The sequence below is a fragment of the Octopus bimaculoides genome, chromosome 28, assembly GCF_001194135.2.
Source record: "Octopus bimaculoides isolate UCB-OBI-ISO-001 chromosome 28, ASM119413v2, whole genome shotgun sequence".
In the NCBI taxonomy this organism is placed as follows: Eukaryota; Metazoa; Mollusca; class Cephalopoda; order Octopoda; family Octopodidae; genus Octopus; species Octopus bimaculoides.
Window position 1 is genome coordinate 12,125,047 of NC_069008.1, and position 14,855 is coordinate 12,139,901.

The 14,855-nt window shown below is 35.3% G+C and overlaps 2 protein-coding genes across 5 annotated transcripts in view; one reads left to right on the forward strand and one right to left on the reverse strand.

Moving 5' to 3' along the window:
* Window positions 1-14,855, forward strand: part of LOC128251084 (zinc finger protein 91-like) — a 41,267-nt gene that overhangs the window by 11,896 nt on the left and 14,516 nt on the right. The window lies entirely within an intron of this gene.
* LOC106882948 (zinc finger protein 420) lies at window positions 2,799-11,376 on the reverse strand. 4 transcript variants are annotated; one of them, XR_001411051.2, is made up of 2 exons: window positions 10,730-11,376; window positions 2,799-4,176 (listed from the first exon to the last, which is right to left on the reverse strand). XR_001411051.2 is itself a non-coding variant. In XM_014933794.2 (2 exons), the coding sequence occupies exon 2, from the start codon at window positions 5,640-5,642 to the stop codon at window positions 4,347-4,349; it is 1,296 nt and encodes a 431-aa protein (XP_014789280.1). In that variant the 5' UTR covers window positions 5,643-5,744; window positions 10,068-11,376; the 3' UTR covers window positions 4,189-4,346. The 4 variants fall into 4 exon arrangements, 2 of the variants coding, with proteins under 2 accessions (XP_014789280.1, XP_014789279.1); XR_001411052.2 differs by having other exon boundaries at window positions 10,068-11,376; XM_014933794.2 differs by lacking the exon at window positions 2,799-4,176 and adding an exon at window positions 4,189-5,744 and having other exon boundaries at window positions 10,068-11,376.

Below are 14,855 nucleotides of genomic sequence, written 5' to 3' on the forward strand. Positions count from 1 at the left end.
CAACCTTTGTATTGTTTCGAATTTCAAGAAGTATTCAACTCTCCAATTTTTTGTTGTTTCTCTGGCTTTCAATATGACTACTAACACTGATTCTTCTTGTGCGGAGAAATTTTTATTTCTTTATTGCCCACAAGGGGCTAAACATAGAGGGGACAAACAAGGACAGACAAAGGGATTAAGTCGATTACATCAACACCAGTGCATAACTGGTACTTAATTTATTGACCCCGAAAGGATGAAAGGCAAAGTCGACCTCGGCGGAATTTGAGCTCAGAACATAATGGCAGACGAAATACCGCTAAGCATTTCGCTCGGCATGCTAACGTTTCTGACAGCTTTCCGCCTTAAATAAAATATGTGGAGAAATTTTATTGGTAGAACATCAAGATACCACTAAAAATTCCCCAGTCATTCTTTATCATGCAAACATCACTTAACCCTTTAGCATTTAAACCAGTCATCTCCTATCAAAATATTCTACTTGTTTTATGTTCAAACTGGCCAGATCCAGCACCTCACACCTAACCTACAATGACATTCTAAAAATAAACAAGCTACAAGATACCTGATTAGCTTGAAACAATATGAATAAATAAGCATTATATTTGACAAAATAATCCAAATGCTAAAGGGTTAATGTCTTGAAATTGATTATCTCCAGTATAGACATCTCTAGTTATCATGTTATCTTTACTGCCAATAAACAAGAGAATGCTGAACACCTTGTCAGAAGATGGGAAATTTATTTTATCTCATGGCTGAAGACTAAATATTTGATGTTGATGCCATCTGCTTCCTGACTTATCTTTATGAACAATGATTTGGACAATTATTCGTTTATAAATTATCTTCTATCTTTTGTCTGTTTCAGTCATTAGGCTATGCTGGGGCACCACCTTGAAGAAAGCCTTGTGAGTAGACTTGGTAGGCGGAAACTGAAAGGCGGCGAGCTGGCAGAAATGTTAGCACGCCAGGCGAAATGCTTAGCGGTATTTCGCCTGCCGCTATGTACTGAGTTCAAATTACACCAGGGTCGACTTTGCCTTTCATCCTTTCAGGGTCGATTAAATAAGTACCAGTTACACACTGGGGTCAATATAATCGACTTAATCCGTTTGTCTGCCCTTGTTTGTCCCCTCTGCATGTAGCCCCTTGTGGGCAGTAAAGAAATAAGGAAACTGAAAGAAGCCTTGAGAGTGAATTTGGTAGACAGAAACTGGATCTAGAAATGTCGTATGCATGTATATATATTATATATATATATAATTAAAACAAAAATGAAGCACTCTAAAGAATAGAGTGTGCTTCATTTCCTGATAAATGTTTTATTTACTACATATATTATTCTCTCTCTGTTTATTTCCTCATATTCCTTTCTGTTGAAGAACATAGGCTCAAAATATAAAGGACTTTCTCACTTTCCTGTCTTTTCTTTTCCTGTAAATTTCAACTATATAAATATATATACCTATGTGTGTCTGTGTGTCTTTATGTCTGTGTTTGTCTCTCCATCACTGCTTAACCAGTGCTGGTGTGTTTATGTCCCCATAATTCAGTGGTTCGGTAGAAGAGCCTGACAGAATAAGTACCATGCTTAAAAAATAAGCACTGGGGGGAGGGTCGATTCATTCGACTCAAAAAAAATTCAAGGCAATGCCCCAGCATGGCCACAGTTTAATATAAAAGATAAAAGATGCTAAGGGTTAAATAATGTTGACCACCCGTAAACAGACAAATTACAATTGATGCTACAAACAAGGCTGTTGAAGGCATATGGCTCAGTGGTTAGGGTGTCAGGCTTACAATTGTCAGGTTGTGAGTTCAATTCTCAGACCGGACTGTGTGTTGTGTTCTTGAGCAAGACCTTCCATTTCATGTTGCTGCAATTCATTCAGCTGTAGAAATGAATTGCGATGTCACTAGTGTCAAGCTGTATTGGCCCTTGGATAACGTCAGTGGTGTGGAGAATGGCAGCTGGTATGCATGAGTGACTGCTGGTCTTCCATAAGCAACCTTGCCTGGACTTGTGTCTCAGAGTGGAACTTTCTAGGTGCAATCTCATGGTCAGTCATGACTAAAGGGAGTCTTTACCCTTTTACTATAAATATATGTGGAGGTGCATGGCTTAGTGGTTAGGGTGTTGGACTCATGATCACAAGATTGTGTTTTTGATTCCTGTATTGAGCAACGCATTATGTTCTTGAGTGAGGCACTTTATTTCACATTGCACCAGTCCACTCAGTTGGCAAAAATGAGTAATCCTGCAATGGACTGGTATCCCTTCTGGGGAGAATATACGCTCCATGGAAACTGGCCCTATGTGTATTGTTGTTGTTGTTGGCACTCCGTCGAGGGTTCCAGTTGATCCAATCAACAGAACAGCCTGCTCGTGAAGTTAAAGTGCAAGTGGCTGAGCACTCCACAGACACGTGTACCCTTAACGTAGTTCTTGGGGATATTCAGCGTGACAAGGCTGACCCTTTGAATTACAGGCACAACAGAAACAGGAAGTAAGAGTGAGAGAAAGTTGTGGTGGAAGAGTACAGCAGGGTTCGCCACCATCCCCTGCTGGAGCCTCGCGGAGCTTTAGGTGTTTTCGCTCAATAAACACTCACAAAGCCCGGTCGGGGAATCGAAACCGCGATCCTGACTGCAAGTCCGCTGGGCCATTGCGCCTCTACACTATGTGTATATATAACTCAGAAAGGATGTTTATCTTTTATCCTTATAAACCTGTTGCACACGAATGACTGTGTGGCTAAGAATTTTGCTTTGGAATTAAGTGTAACAAAAGCCCCTTTCTTCATACAGAAGGTGTTGTCAGCTTGCAGTTCAGGCTTGTTGAATTTTATTGATATTTAACAGTTTGCAAGCAAAAAGCTCACTCTCCATACAAATAGCATCATTTGTTTCTAGTTCTCAACATTATCATGTTTGGGCTGTTCATCGTTTCAGTAAACTGGGGGATTGTTACCTTACCTGGAAACAGTTGAGGTTTGACATCAAGAAAGGCATCCAGCTGTGAAAAACTCTGCCTCAACATAGTCTCATCTGACACAATCAAACATGGGAAAACAAACATTAACCCATTACCTCCCATAATTCTATTCCTTTTTTTATGAAACTTTGATTTCTAGCATAAAACAGCCTTAGAAACACGCTGGAATGATCAAAATAACATTTTAAATGGAAATGAGCAAGATATTGGGTGAAAAATTAGCTAACCTCATTTGAATATCAGAGAAATATACCTAGTAGATATAGCAAAAAGGTTAGATATGTGTAAATATTGACAGATAATTACGAAATTTGTAATTTTTAAGCGATCTCATGAGATGACTGGTAGGTAATGGGTTCAAATAATGATGAAATTATTATAACACAATAAAAACTATCAGTTGTTTCTTAAGAGCCACCATTCTTTTCCTTCCAGATATAGAGAATGTTTTTAATAAATCATCTCAATAAAATTTTCCTCCAGTATATGTCTACATTTGTTTAATGCAGGGATTCTCAACCAATTTTATCTATGGATCCCTTTGATTACTATTTTATTCTGGTGGGCCCCTATAGTCACTCAATATTTTAAAACTAGTTTTATAGAAGCTGCTTTCAGTTCGAAATTCCTATTTCGTTTTTTTTCAAACATTACTTTGTGTAGGTTGAACTATGTAGAATGTTAGAGAAAGAACCCCAGCTGTTTTTTTGCAATAAATACAAATACATGTAACAAAAGCAAAATGTTTTCAAGGGCCCTTACAATACTATTGTAGATCCCCAATCACTTTTTTTTTCTTTCTGTACTTTATTTAAAGGAAGCAATTTTGTGAAATTTATGACTTTGCCTATTTCTTTTAGCATTGTGTTACGCTTTCTCCTTTGTATGTTAGAGATTCCTGCTTCTCTGAAGATTTGTTTGCTGGCTAACTCACTTTCTGTGCACATAATTCTGTTGAGTTTTCTCTTATCTCTATCTGTGGTGTTCTTGAAACTTGTTTTCTTCCTTACTCTTACTCTCTCAATGTTTTATACCTGTTGTTTTTGTTGTTCTGTGATCTCTATTTAGCTTTTTAGAAATTACAATTGTTGTATCCCCTTCTCCCAGTAGTTTCGCTATTTCTTTCTTCTCTTTTGATGTTATATCTTTACTTTGACCCTTTTCTATATTCCCTGTATCTGAAATTAAGAAAAAAAAACCTTTCAAAATCACTTATCACATGGGAGAAAGCAGTATCTTGTTGATTTGCATTATAAAAAGAAACACCCCACAAACGTGTTTTTCTTCATTTCTGTTTTAAATGTACACCAATTTAGACAAAAAGTATGCAAGACACGAGATACGGTATTTAATGATATAGTTTTTCTTTTGTGTGAGTACGTTCATGAACAACAAGGTTAGAATTATCAGAGAATGATTTCCCGCACATTTCACAGTAGAAGGGTTTTTCCCCGGTGTGGATCCTTTTGTGTCTGCTTAGATCCGTATTCTGGACGAACGATTTGCCACAGATTTCACAACAATATGGTTTCTCTCCAGTGTGTGTTCTTTTGTGAACCACAAAAAGAGAGTTGTAAACGAAAGATTTTCCACACATTTCACAGTGATACGGTTTTTCTCCAGTGTGTGTTCTTCTATGTTTCGTTAAATCACTTTTAGTGACAAAATATCTCTCACATATTTCACAACGAAATGGTTTCTCTCCAGTGTGACTACGTTTGTGAACTAAAAGACTAGAATTCTGAGTGAAAGCTTTCCCGCATATTTCACAATGATATGGCTTCTCTCCAGTGTGTATTTTTACATGTCTGTTCACATCAGTGTTATGGACAAATGATTTACCACAAATTTCACAGTGGAAAGGTTTTTCACCAGCATGTATTTTTTTATGTGTTTTCAATAGACTGTTAGTGATAAATGTTTTGGCACATATTTCACAATTAAACAGTTTTTCCCCAGTATGTATTTTTTTGTGAGCAACAAGAAGAGAGTTATTAGCGAATGATTTTCCACACATCTCACAGTTGTAGGGTTTTTCTCCAGTGTGTATTCTACAGTGTCTTGTTAAATCGCTATTGGAGATGAAAGATTTTCCACAGATTTTACAATGAAAAGGCTTTTCTCCAGTATGACTCCGAGTGTGTAGTACAAGCGTACAATTTTGAGTGAAAGATTTCCCACAAATTTCACAGTGGAAAGGTTTTTCTCCAGTGTGGATTCTCTTGTGCTTTGTTAAATCACTGTTCTTGAGAAAATATTTCCCACAAATTTCACAATGATAGGGCTTCTCTCCAGTGTGACTACGTATGTGAACTACAAGAGTAGAATTATCTGAAAATGATTTACCACATATTTCACAGCAGAAAGGTTTCTCTCCAGTGTGTATCCTTTTGTGTTTTGTTAAATCACTGTTCTTGAGAAAATATTTTCCGCATATTTGACAGCAAAAAGTTTTTTCCCTGTTGTGTATTTCTTTGTGTGTGAAAACTTCATGTTCTGAAGAGAATAGTTTCTTACAAATCTCACAGCTATATTCAGGAATATTTTTGTTAACAAGTTCTTCATCCCTGTCTGACTGTGTAAAAGTATCAATATTGTTAAAAACAGTTGTGTTAAAAGTGTCCAAATATTTAATGTTCTCCATATTAATCCTCGGTAAATTCTTAGATGCTGACAAATGGTTATAATCTATTATGGTTCATCTTCTTGATTTAGATATCATGGAGATCTGCCCATTTCCCATTTCCTGTAAAATAGGGAACAACCAATGAATGAAATGAAATATTTAAGCATGAAGTTGAGCACTGACCTTGAAGTATGTAGGTCTCTGTATGTTTTCTACGAACATTAATGTTTACCTTAACATAAGATTTATTACTGACATGATATAACTAAATTGGCTGAATTAATTACACTGTGTGACAAAATTTAATTTTTTTTTTTTTGTCTTTGGTCAGTAAATTATATTTTCTACTTGCTTCCATCAAGAAATCAAAGGAAATGACTGCTATTCCCTTCAAACTTTGCTTTTGTCACCTGAACATCATTTTTGAAACTGACCTATTTTTTCCATTACATTTCAGACAGATTCAGTGCTGAGTTGCTGAAGCAGAAATATCATTATAGCAAATATTCTGTTCAATACCATAAGTTTTCTTGTCATTTACTTAACCTTAACCACTTGAGCATGTCCCTTAGTGGCTGACAATATGTGTATCTCTAATGATGGGCATAGCCATGTGTTGAGAAGAAGGATTCTTTGAATAAATGTAACAAAAGCAAAAATTGAAGAAAATATTAGCCATAGGAAATAACAGTTGCTATCCAAGGACGAAAATTGTGTCACACAATGTTATAAGCAAACTATGCAAGTGGAATTATTGAAAAATTTTTCCATATTTGAATGATACTGATCACATAAGTATTTATGTCCTTAACATAATTTAATACACATGAAAATGATAATCTTAGCCTGAAGTGGTTCCTTTATAAATGAAACCAATAATAATAAGGAATGTAAGAAAATATTTTGGCTTTCTTGAGTTATTGAAACGAAATGAGTAAATTTTTTTTTAATAATTACATGAGGAACTACTCTCGAACATTCTTCTTTTTCTTCTCTTCTGAAAACTTTCAAATAAATAATTATGAATTATGTTTCCTTTTAAATAAGAATAGACAGAATCCTTGTTTAAGCACACAGTTCTACACACAGGAGTTCATATGATTATGTAAAAAGAAAACGTGTATGATTTAAGGGCGATTTAGCTGTTGTTTTTAGCACATCTCACAACCACCTGCTACCTTCCTTGTTTCTGTGTCACTCTGGCATGTATTGATGTTTTTCAAAATCTTTCTCTCAATAAACACATTTAACGGAATGATGATGTACCCCAAGGGTAGTCTATTGCTGGATTTAAGTAAAAAATTTGAACTGTTAGTATTTTAAACTCTGATTAAAAATTTAAAAATTCGAAAAAGAGTGGAACTTTTAGGATTTATGGGGGGAGGGTTTAAAAATTATTTTATATATATATATATATGTGTGTATAGTTGTATGAATTCCTGTGTATAGAACACAAATTCGCAAAAATTATCTGAAAATTCCAAAAACTGAAAAAGTTATGAGGAGTTATATGGGGAGCTTAAACCTGAATTCCGCCTAAGAGATATCTTAGTTTCAAGAATGTTAGCTAAATAAGTTAATAAAATATGATTGTGTGGTAAGAAGCTTGCTTCACAACCACATGGTTCCGGGTTCAGTCCTGCTACGCGGCACCTTGGGTAAGTGTCTTTTACTATAGCCTCAGGCCAACCAAAGTCTTGTAAATGGATTTGGTAGACAGAAACTGAAAGAAGCCCATCGTGTCTATATATATATGTATGTATCTATGTGTATGTGTCTGTGTTTGTCCCCCATCACCGCTTGACAACTGGTGTTGATGTGTTCAGCAAAAGAGACCGATTTTAGAATAAGTACCAGGCTTAAAAAATAAGTACTGGGGTCGATTCATTCAACCAAAAACTTCAAGGCAGTGCCCCAGAATGGCCACAGTGTAATGACTGAAACAAGTAAAAGATGAAAGAATGATATTGAGAAATGAAAACAGTTTTAAAAATCTTATCTGTAATGATAATGTAGTGGGAAGTAGCTTGTTTACCAATCACATGGTTCCGGGTTCAGTCCCACTGCATGGCACCTTGGGTAAGTGTCTTTTCTACTATAGCCTCGGGCCGACCAAAGCCTTGTGAGTGGATTTGGAAGACGGAAACTGAAAGAAGCTCGTCGTATATATATATGTATGTGCATGTGTGTGTGTGTGTGTGTGTGTTTGTGTTTGTCTCCCCAACATCGCTTAACAACCGATGCTGGCTTGTTTACGACCCCGTAACTTAGCGGTTCGGCAAAAAAGACCGATAGAATAAGTACTAGGCTTCCAAAGAATAAGTCCTGGGGTCGATTTGCTCGACTAAAGGCGGTGCTCCAGCATGGCCGCAGTCAAAAGAATTTATTTAGTCACTTCAGTAATTCAGGAAAGCAAAGTTATTCCCCATTATTGGTAGTTTCGTTTCTATCAAAGAGTGTATCCAATTCGCAGCAAATTAAAATCCATTACACAGTAAAATAATAATCGATGACCTATACGTTTCAGGGCTAGCATTATAGTTAATATGCACGTTAGGTTTTTTTCTTTTAAGTTAGCAGGAAGTGACAACGACATCCAATAATTACATGTAAACAATCTTTGTCGCATAACTGAATGTAAATGTTTTGCACAACATGAAAACCGTACATATATGTTATATAAGATGAAAACAATCACGTTAATGTTGCATATAGTACGTTGGAACAGAGTATTTCAGCTGCTATTTTTGAAATATAAAAAGGTACCATAGAAGTAGCGACCAAAAATTTATATGACAATTTGCAGAAAAAGGAAGGTGAAACTTCAAATGAAAAACCTTTACTGGCTGGTAAAGGTTGGTTTGGGAGGTTTAAGAAGCGCGCACAACGTATTCTAGTGAAGCTGCTACTAATTATTCTGAGCAACTAATGTGGTGGGAGATGATTACTGAACGGGGCTACATAATAGAGATGGTTATACGATGTTGATGAAACTGCACTTTTCTAGAGGCTCATGCTTGAACTTTTACTTCTCAAGAACAAAAATCAACATCAGGATTTAACCGCCGCCATCCCCACTGGTGATATGAAAATCCAAAGGCTTCCAAGGGTTACACAACGCTTAATTTACTTTTGATTTGGTGTTCAAATCAGAAGGCATAGATAACGAAACCTGTTCAAAGATTGGATTACAAATATTTTCTGTCCTGTTGTAAAAAGGTACAGTATTGCTTCTTTTACGCTTACTGAACTCAGATGAACTGCTGATATGAGAGTAGAATGCATCCCCAAGAGTACAAGGTTTCTTTTTTTTTTTTTTTTTTTTTGTTCCAGTCAATGATCAAGGAGTAATTGATAGCTAATTTCAAAGTATATCTGAGAAGAGCTTACAAGTAACTTATGAAAGTAATCGGCAAGATAAACCTACAGTTACAAACTTCTGAAAGATGCTGCGATAACAGATGAGTTATGGAGGACGAAGTGAAATCCTTAACTCTGAATGATGCTGGGAAAAATATATGGCCAAACCGTATTCATGGTTTTACAAGTTTTCTACAAGCCAATACCAAATTTAGAAAGACACTGCAATACTTATAAATCATGTAGAGATTGAAGAAGTGACAGAAGAAGATGTGGTTGCGTTGTTAGTGTCTCAGAAAGAAAGTTAATCTTAACGAAGTTTTTCGCCCTTCAAGTTGATGATGTACGACAAGAAAGAACAGAGTGTACTTTATCCTCCTAGTAACTCTCATTCCATCCACGAAAATCCCTCATCCAATAATCACGTAGATTTCCATACAATCAAACATTATGAGAGAATAATCGAGAATTTACTAGCTGATTTGTCAAATTATTGTATAAATATGTTAAATCACTAATCTTAAACAATGTGATAGAAAATAAGGAACTTTTCATTCGAAAATACAAAAGTAACATCGATTGCTGACTAGCAAAAAAAAAAAAAAAAAAAAAAAAAAAAAAAATTGGTAATTTCATATTTGACATTCGTAAAATCAAGTTTTAGTTTCAATTTCATTTCAACTCGATTAGCATATCTTGCGGATTCACTGTTGCTCCTTGTTCTATTGTGAATCCCAACGAAATATTTACAGATCAGCAGATAATCAATGAAAGACATACAATTACGACACTGGTTCGATATTTGTTAGATTCAGCAATTTGTATTGCTTGGTGTGCTTGCCATGAATTGTTGACGAATTCTCACATGTGCCGAAAGCGACACTCTACTCAAAATAAGTCTAAAATCTTTACTCGCTGTTCGCAGTGTATATCATTTATAATCATGAAATGTTTTATTGAAATAACTTTTTGGATCTCTATGATTTTACGAACGTCAAATAGAAAATTACCAAAATTTTTCTTGTCTTCAAAGTGGTTGAAAAGTCAGTAGTGCCAACAAATATTAACAGACATAATACTTACACAAATGTCTGATAAATGATATTGTTATAATTGTACAGTAGTTGAGAAATATTTTACAAAAGTTGTTAAAATGAGTGAAGTAGATGAGAAAGATGAATCAAACATCACAACAGTTGGGTATCGCAACTTGGCGCGAAGTATAGCCATTGCGCATGCGTATGGAGTATACGTGAGAAGACAAAATCTTTTGCTGTAAATAATCTCATCTATAACTTAATTACTATGTCGAGGATGCGTGAATATTTATAACTGCTTTCCAAGCGCTAGAGTTTTCTCAGATTTTCTACGCAGGTGTAAGTCTGGCATGCTGATGACAAAGATCGCATTTATTTTTTGGACTAGTGGGATACAAGGGTCCCAAAATATTGACTTAACGATACAATAAACTGAACATATTAAGTCTATTGTTTTATAATTATTTCTGTCATATATCACAATAAAATGAACAAATATAATAAACTTTGTAAAAAAAAACTGGATTAAAAACAATTAAAAATTCACAGAGGATATTGTCGGGCCCCTCATATCGTTAAAACAATATTTCGGGACACCTGTATCCCACAAGTTAGTACCTCATTTTCTAGTAATTGTTCAGTATAGGTGATTTGAAAACGTAAATAAAGATTAAGAGGGAGATACCTAGGTTCTCATTGTTTACTTACAGAGAAATATGTCCTCAACTGTGAATCAATCTTGGATTATCACTCAATTAGCCGAATCAGGAGACAAGATTTTTCAGTGCTTGACACGGCATCGACTAATTATGCATATGTACACTTGCGAAAATCGTAATTTACCATGTGGCCTCACTACGAGTGGTGACGCTATTGATGGGAAAATGTGGGTCTGTAAGGTTTGTATAAGGAGGAAATCATTTCGTCACCGTTCATTCTTCGAAAGAAGCCATATTTCACTGTACAATATCGTTTTGATCATTTATTGCTGGTCACGCGATATGTCACAAGAAGATATGCATAAGTGTTCCATAAACAGTCGTAGATTGGTGTAATTTCTGCTGTGAAGTATGCGACGTTTGGCTTCAACAAAACCCAAGGGAAATCGGCGGTGTTGATGATAATGGGCTACCGCTAGTAGTGGAAATTGGTGAAAGCAAGTTTCTTCGTCCTGCAAATAAGGACGTTCACACACAAAATGTTTAAAAAAAAAAGTGTTTGTTGTTTAACTGCAAGTTGACTTATTCATGTCCCTTTACTAGTTATTTCCCCCTTAATTTTTATTTACTTTTTTAAATTCCCTATACTGAACAATTATCCCTCAGCGATACAGCAACGTTGTCTTAGACACAAGGCAATTGTTGCTGTTACCAAATCTCGCAAAGCAATTTATTTGGTTTGTAATAAATCTTTTGGAAAGCGAAGATTCGGACAAAGTTGATAATTTTTTAAAAACATTTTTTCAGTTGTGTTTTGAACATATGTAATTTCAATACTCAAAAAAACTGCACAGATTCAAATTTTTTTTAAATTCTCCAATTTCTGTTTAAACGTAATCTTAAGTGCTAACAACAAATCTTAACTGTAAGTCCTTACCTTAAACCCTAACCCTAAGCTTATCCCTAAAACGTAAAGCCCTGACCCTAACTCTATTATTACGCGTATAGCAACAATTTTCTTAACATACACTTTTTTCAATTTCCAAAATATTTTCTTATCATTTATTTTGAATCTGTATATACGCTAACTATTTTGGATCAGTTATGATGTATTATGAAGTTACTGAAAGAAATGATAGTTAATGATAGAAAACGGGAATAACATTATGAACAAAGTATTTCCAGTTAGAAATAAGTGACAGATACTTCGGAGTACATTGAAGGTATATTTTCGTCCAAATATATATTTACTAGTCATCTCTGAATGAAATTATTCAGGACAATATGTTAAGAAAATCTTGAAATAAAAAGTTACTGCTAGGTACATTACTTTGGAACAAAGTGGAGCAAAAAATGATAAACGATTTTCATTTTGAAAAACCTTTTTTATTTGTAGAATAAATAAATTTTCAACCCCCACCCCAAATATAAAAGTTATGTGGGGATTTTATCCAAAACTTTCTCAAATGTACAGGGGTTGATTCATTCAACTAAAAATTCTTCAAGATGGTGCCCCAGCCAGGTTGCAGTCCATGGTTCAGAAATATAACATTACACCAACAATGAAAGATAAATCCTGTTAGTCATTATAACTTTGTGATTACCAAATTCTCTTTGCAATTCTGCAGCTCCTACATCATAATGTTGCACTCAATAAATTGTGAGGATTTACAGGATTTAGTAGTGTTTGCAGTATGGGAAGATTTGGAGAAGTGAAACAGCAAAGTTTCACCTTTTGGTACATTATAATTAAGCACCAGAAGTACAAGATGCGACTTTTGTTGACTTCAGTAGATTTCAGAAACTCACCGCCTATGACTGTCTCATTTCATACTGAGTACCACCTAAGTTGGCTCTTGTCATCCAAAAGATAATACTCTCTTAGATGTAAACTTTGCCTGTGATGTTGTAGTCCAGGCAATATTTATTAAAAACAATCAATAAAGGCACTGGTAGACTTGATCTCAGCAATAATAACAGTAAACAAAAAGTGTGCTACAAGGAAACCTGTATCCAAACAGATTCCATCATAAACTAACAAATGCTGAGAGAGCTAATACCTTTGTTAGTAACAAAAGGATATTGAAGGCTTGAAAGAAATGAAGCCAGCATGCTCTGCTGGATGGGTAGTGTCAGTGTGCATGTACAACAGAGCAACTGATTTGAGAGAAAAACTGGGTACGTGAGGCATTAGATGTAGCATATAGATGAGGACAACTACATCAAGAAATACCAATCTCTAATTGTGGAGGGAATGTATGGAAGGGGTTGACTCAGGAAGATGTGAGATGAAGTAGTGAGAAAGGTTCTTCAGATGTTAGGCCTTACAGAGAGGATGATAAGAGACAGAGACTTCTAGTGATTTGCTGTGCATGAGAAGGCACATCAAACCAAGTAAAATTGTGGCTGTCCTTGCATACAGGCATGTCCCCTACATTCCTCTTCAGCTGAGTAATCCTAATCTTGCAGGCTTGTGGGTGCCAGTGCCACGTAAATAACACCCATGCAGACACCACATAAACACACTGATGCTAGTATTGTGTAAAAGCATCCCACACACTCTGTAAAGTGGTTGGCAATGAGAAAGGCATTTAGCCATAGAAACCACGCCAAAACAGACATGGAGCCTGGCTAGCATGGCAAACAGAAGTTAAATGATGATGTCCACCTACCAGCAGAATTCTACTCAATCAAAGAAGCAATATAACCATGGTCATTAAAACTTAGCTACTGAAATGTTCTAACTGTTTCAGTTGAATGAAGATATGGCAGCTACTGTCTTTAGGTGAAAGTTATGTGTTGAAACAATTTTACTAAAGAAAACACCATCCTGTAAATATATATATATATATATATATATATATATATAAGATTTTAATTCAAGACTTATAAGATTTTACTTTGACATATAAATGTGAATAGTTTGTCTCAAATTTCAGTAAAAATAAAATTTTATGTGAGTTTCTCAGTGAGTTGTTCTTTTGGTAGACCTGAAGCATAAGTTTCAATACTTCCATTCATTAATGTATTCATTACTTTCATTCTTATATTGTTGACTAATAAATATAAATGCTATTATTTTTGTAATCAATTTTTCAACTTCCACATTGATCATGAATAGTTATCATGATAATATTAATATAATAAAAATAATATCAGTTATGGCAATGTAATTGAATTTGATAAAAAACAATAAGCGGAAGTCATGATGAAATGAAGAAGTCCAATTTAGATGAATGTCTGTACAACCATCCATTTGGTTTTTCTGCAACAACACCATTACACAACTTTGATGCTTTTCAAGACCATACCAATGAGAGATATCTTGTGTAGAAAAATATCTAAAATTATTGAATAATTAAAGTATTGTCTTTTGTTCATTTCTTAGTAGTCAGTCTTTTTCACAATCATTGATTAAATCCGCAACAGTAAGTTCAAATCTTGAGATATCTGTTATAGCTGAATATCAGAGTTCATCAACATCATCCAGTCATCCATGTGACATATCAAATAACTGTCCCTGGCATTGAACATGTAGTCACCTTAAATGGTCCCAATCATGTGTAAATATATAAAACACATGTAACAACATAACAATATTATAAACCAGATAGAAAGATTACAGTGTGCTGATGTTGATCAGCATGGTGGTGTGGTAAGAAGCTTGCTTCCCAACCATATGGCTCCAGGTTCAGTTCCTCTGCATGGCAGCTTGGGCACGTGTCTTCTACTATAGCCTCAGGTCAACGAAAGCCTTGTCAAACAGAAACTGAAAGAAGCCTGTCGTATATATGTATTTATATATGTGTGTGTGTCTTTGTTGTCCTGCCACCATAGCTTGACAGCCGGGTGTGTTTACATCCCTGTGACTTAGCAGTTTGGCAAAAAAGCTCAATAGAATAAGTACCAGGCTTTAAACAAAACAAAAAACGTACTGGGGTCAATTCATTCAAACCCCTTCAGGTAGATGGCCCTGCTCAGTATGTAGAAAAGGAGTAGGTAGTAACTCTATAAGATGTACCAGGTGCAAGCTATGGACACATAAGAGGTGCAGCAACATCAAAGGCAGGTTAACTAGCAAGTTAGTTTTTGTTTGTGGCAGATGTTCAGGTGCAATAAAGACTGTAAACAAACAGGAAACAACTTCTATCTCATTCCAGGGTGAAAAACTAGAG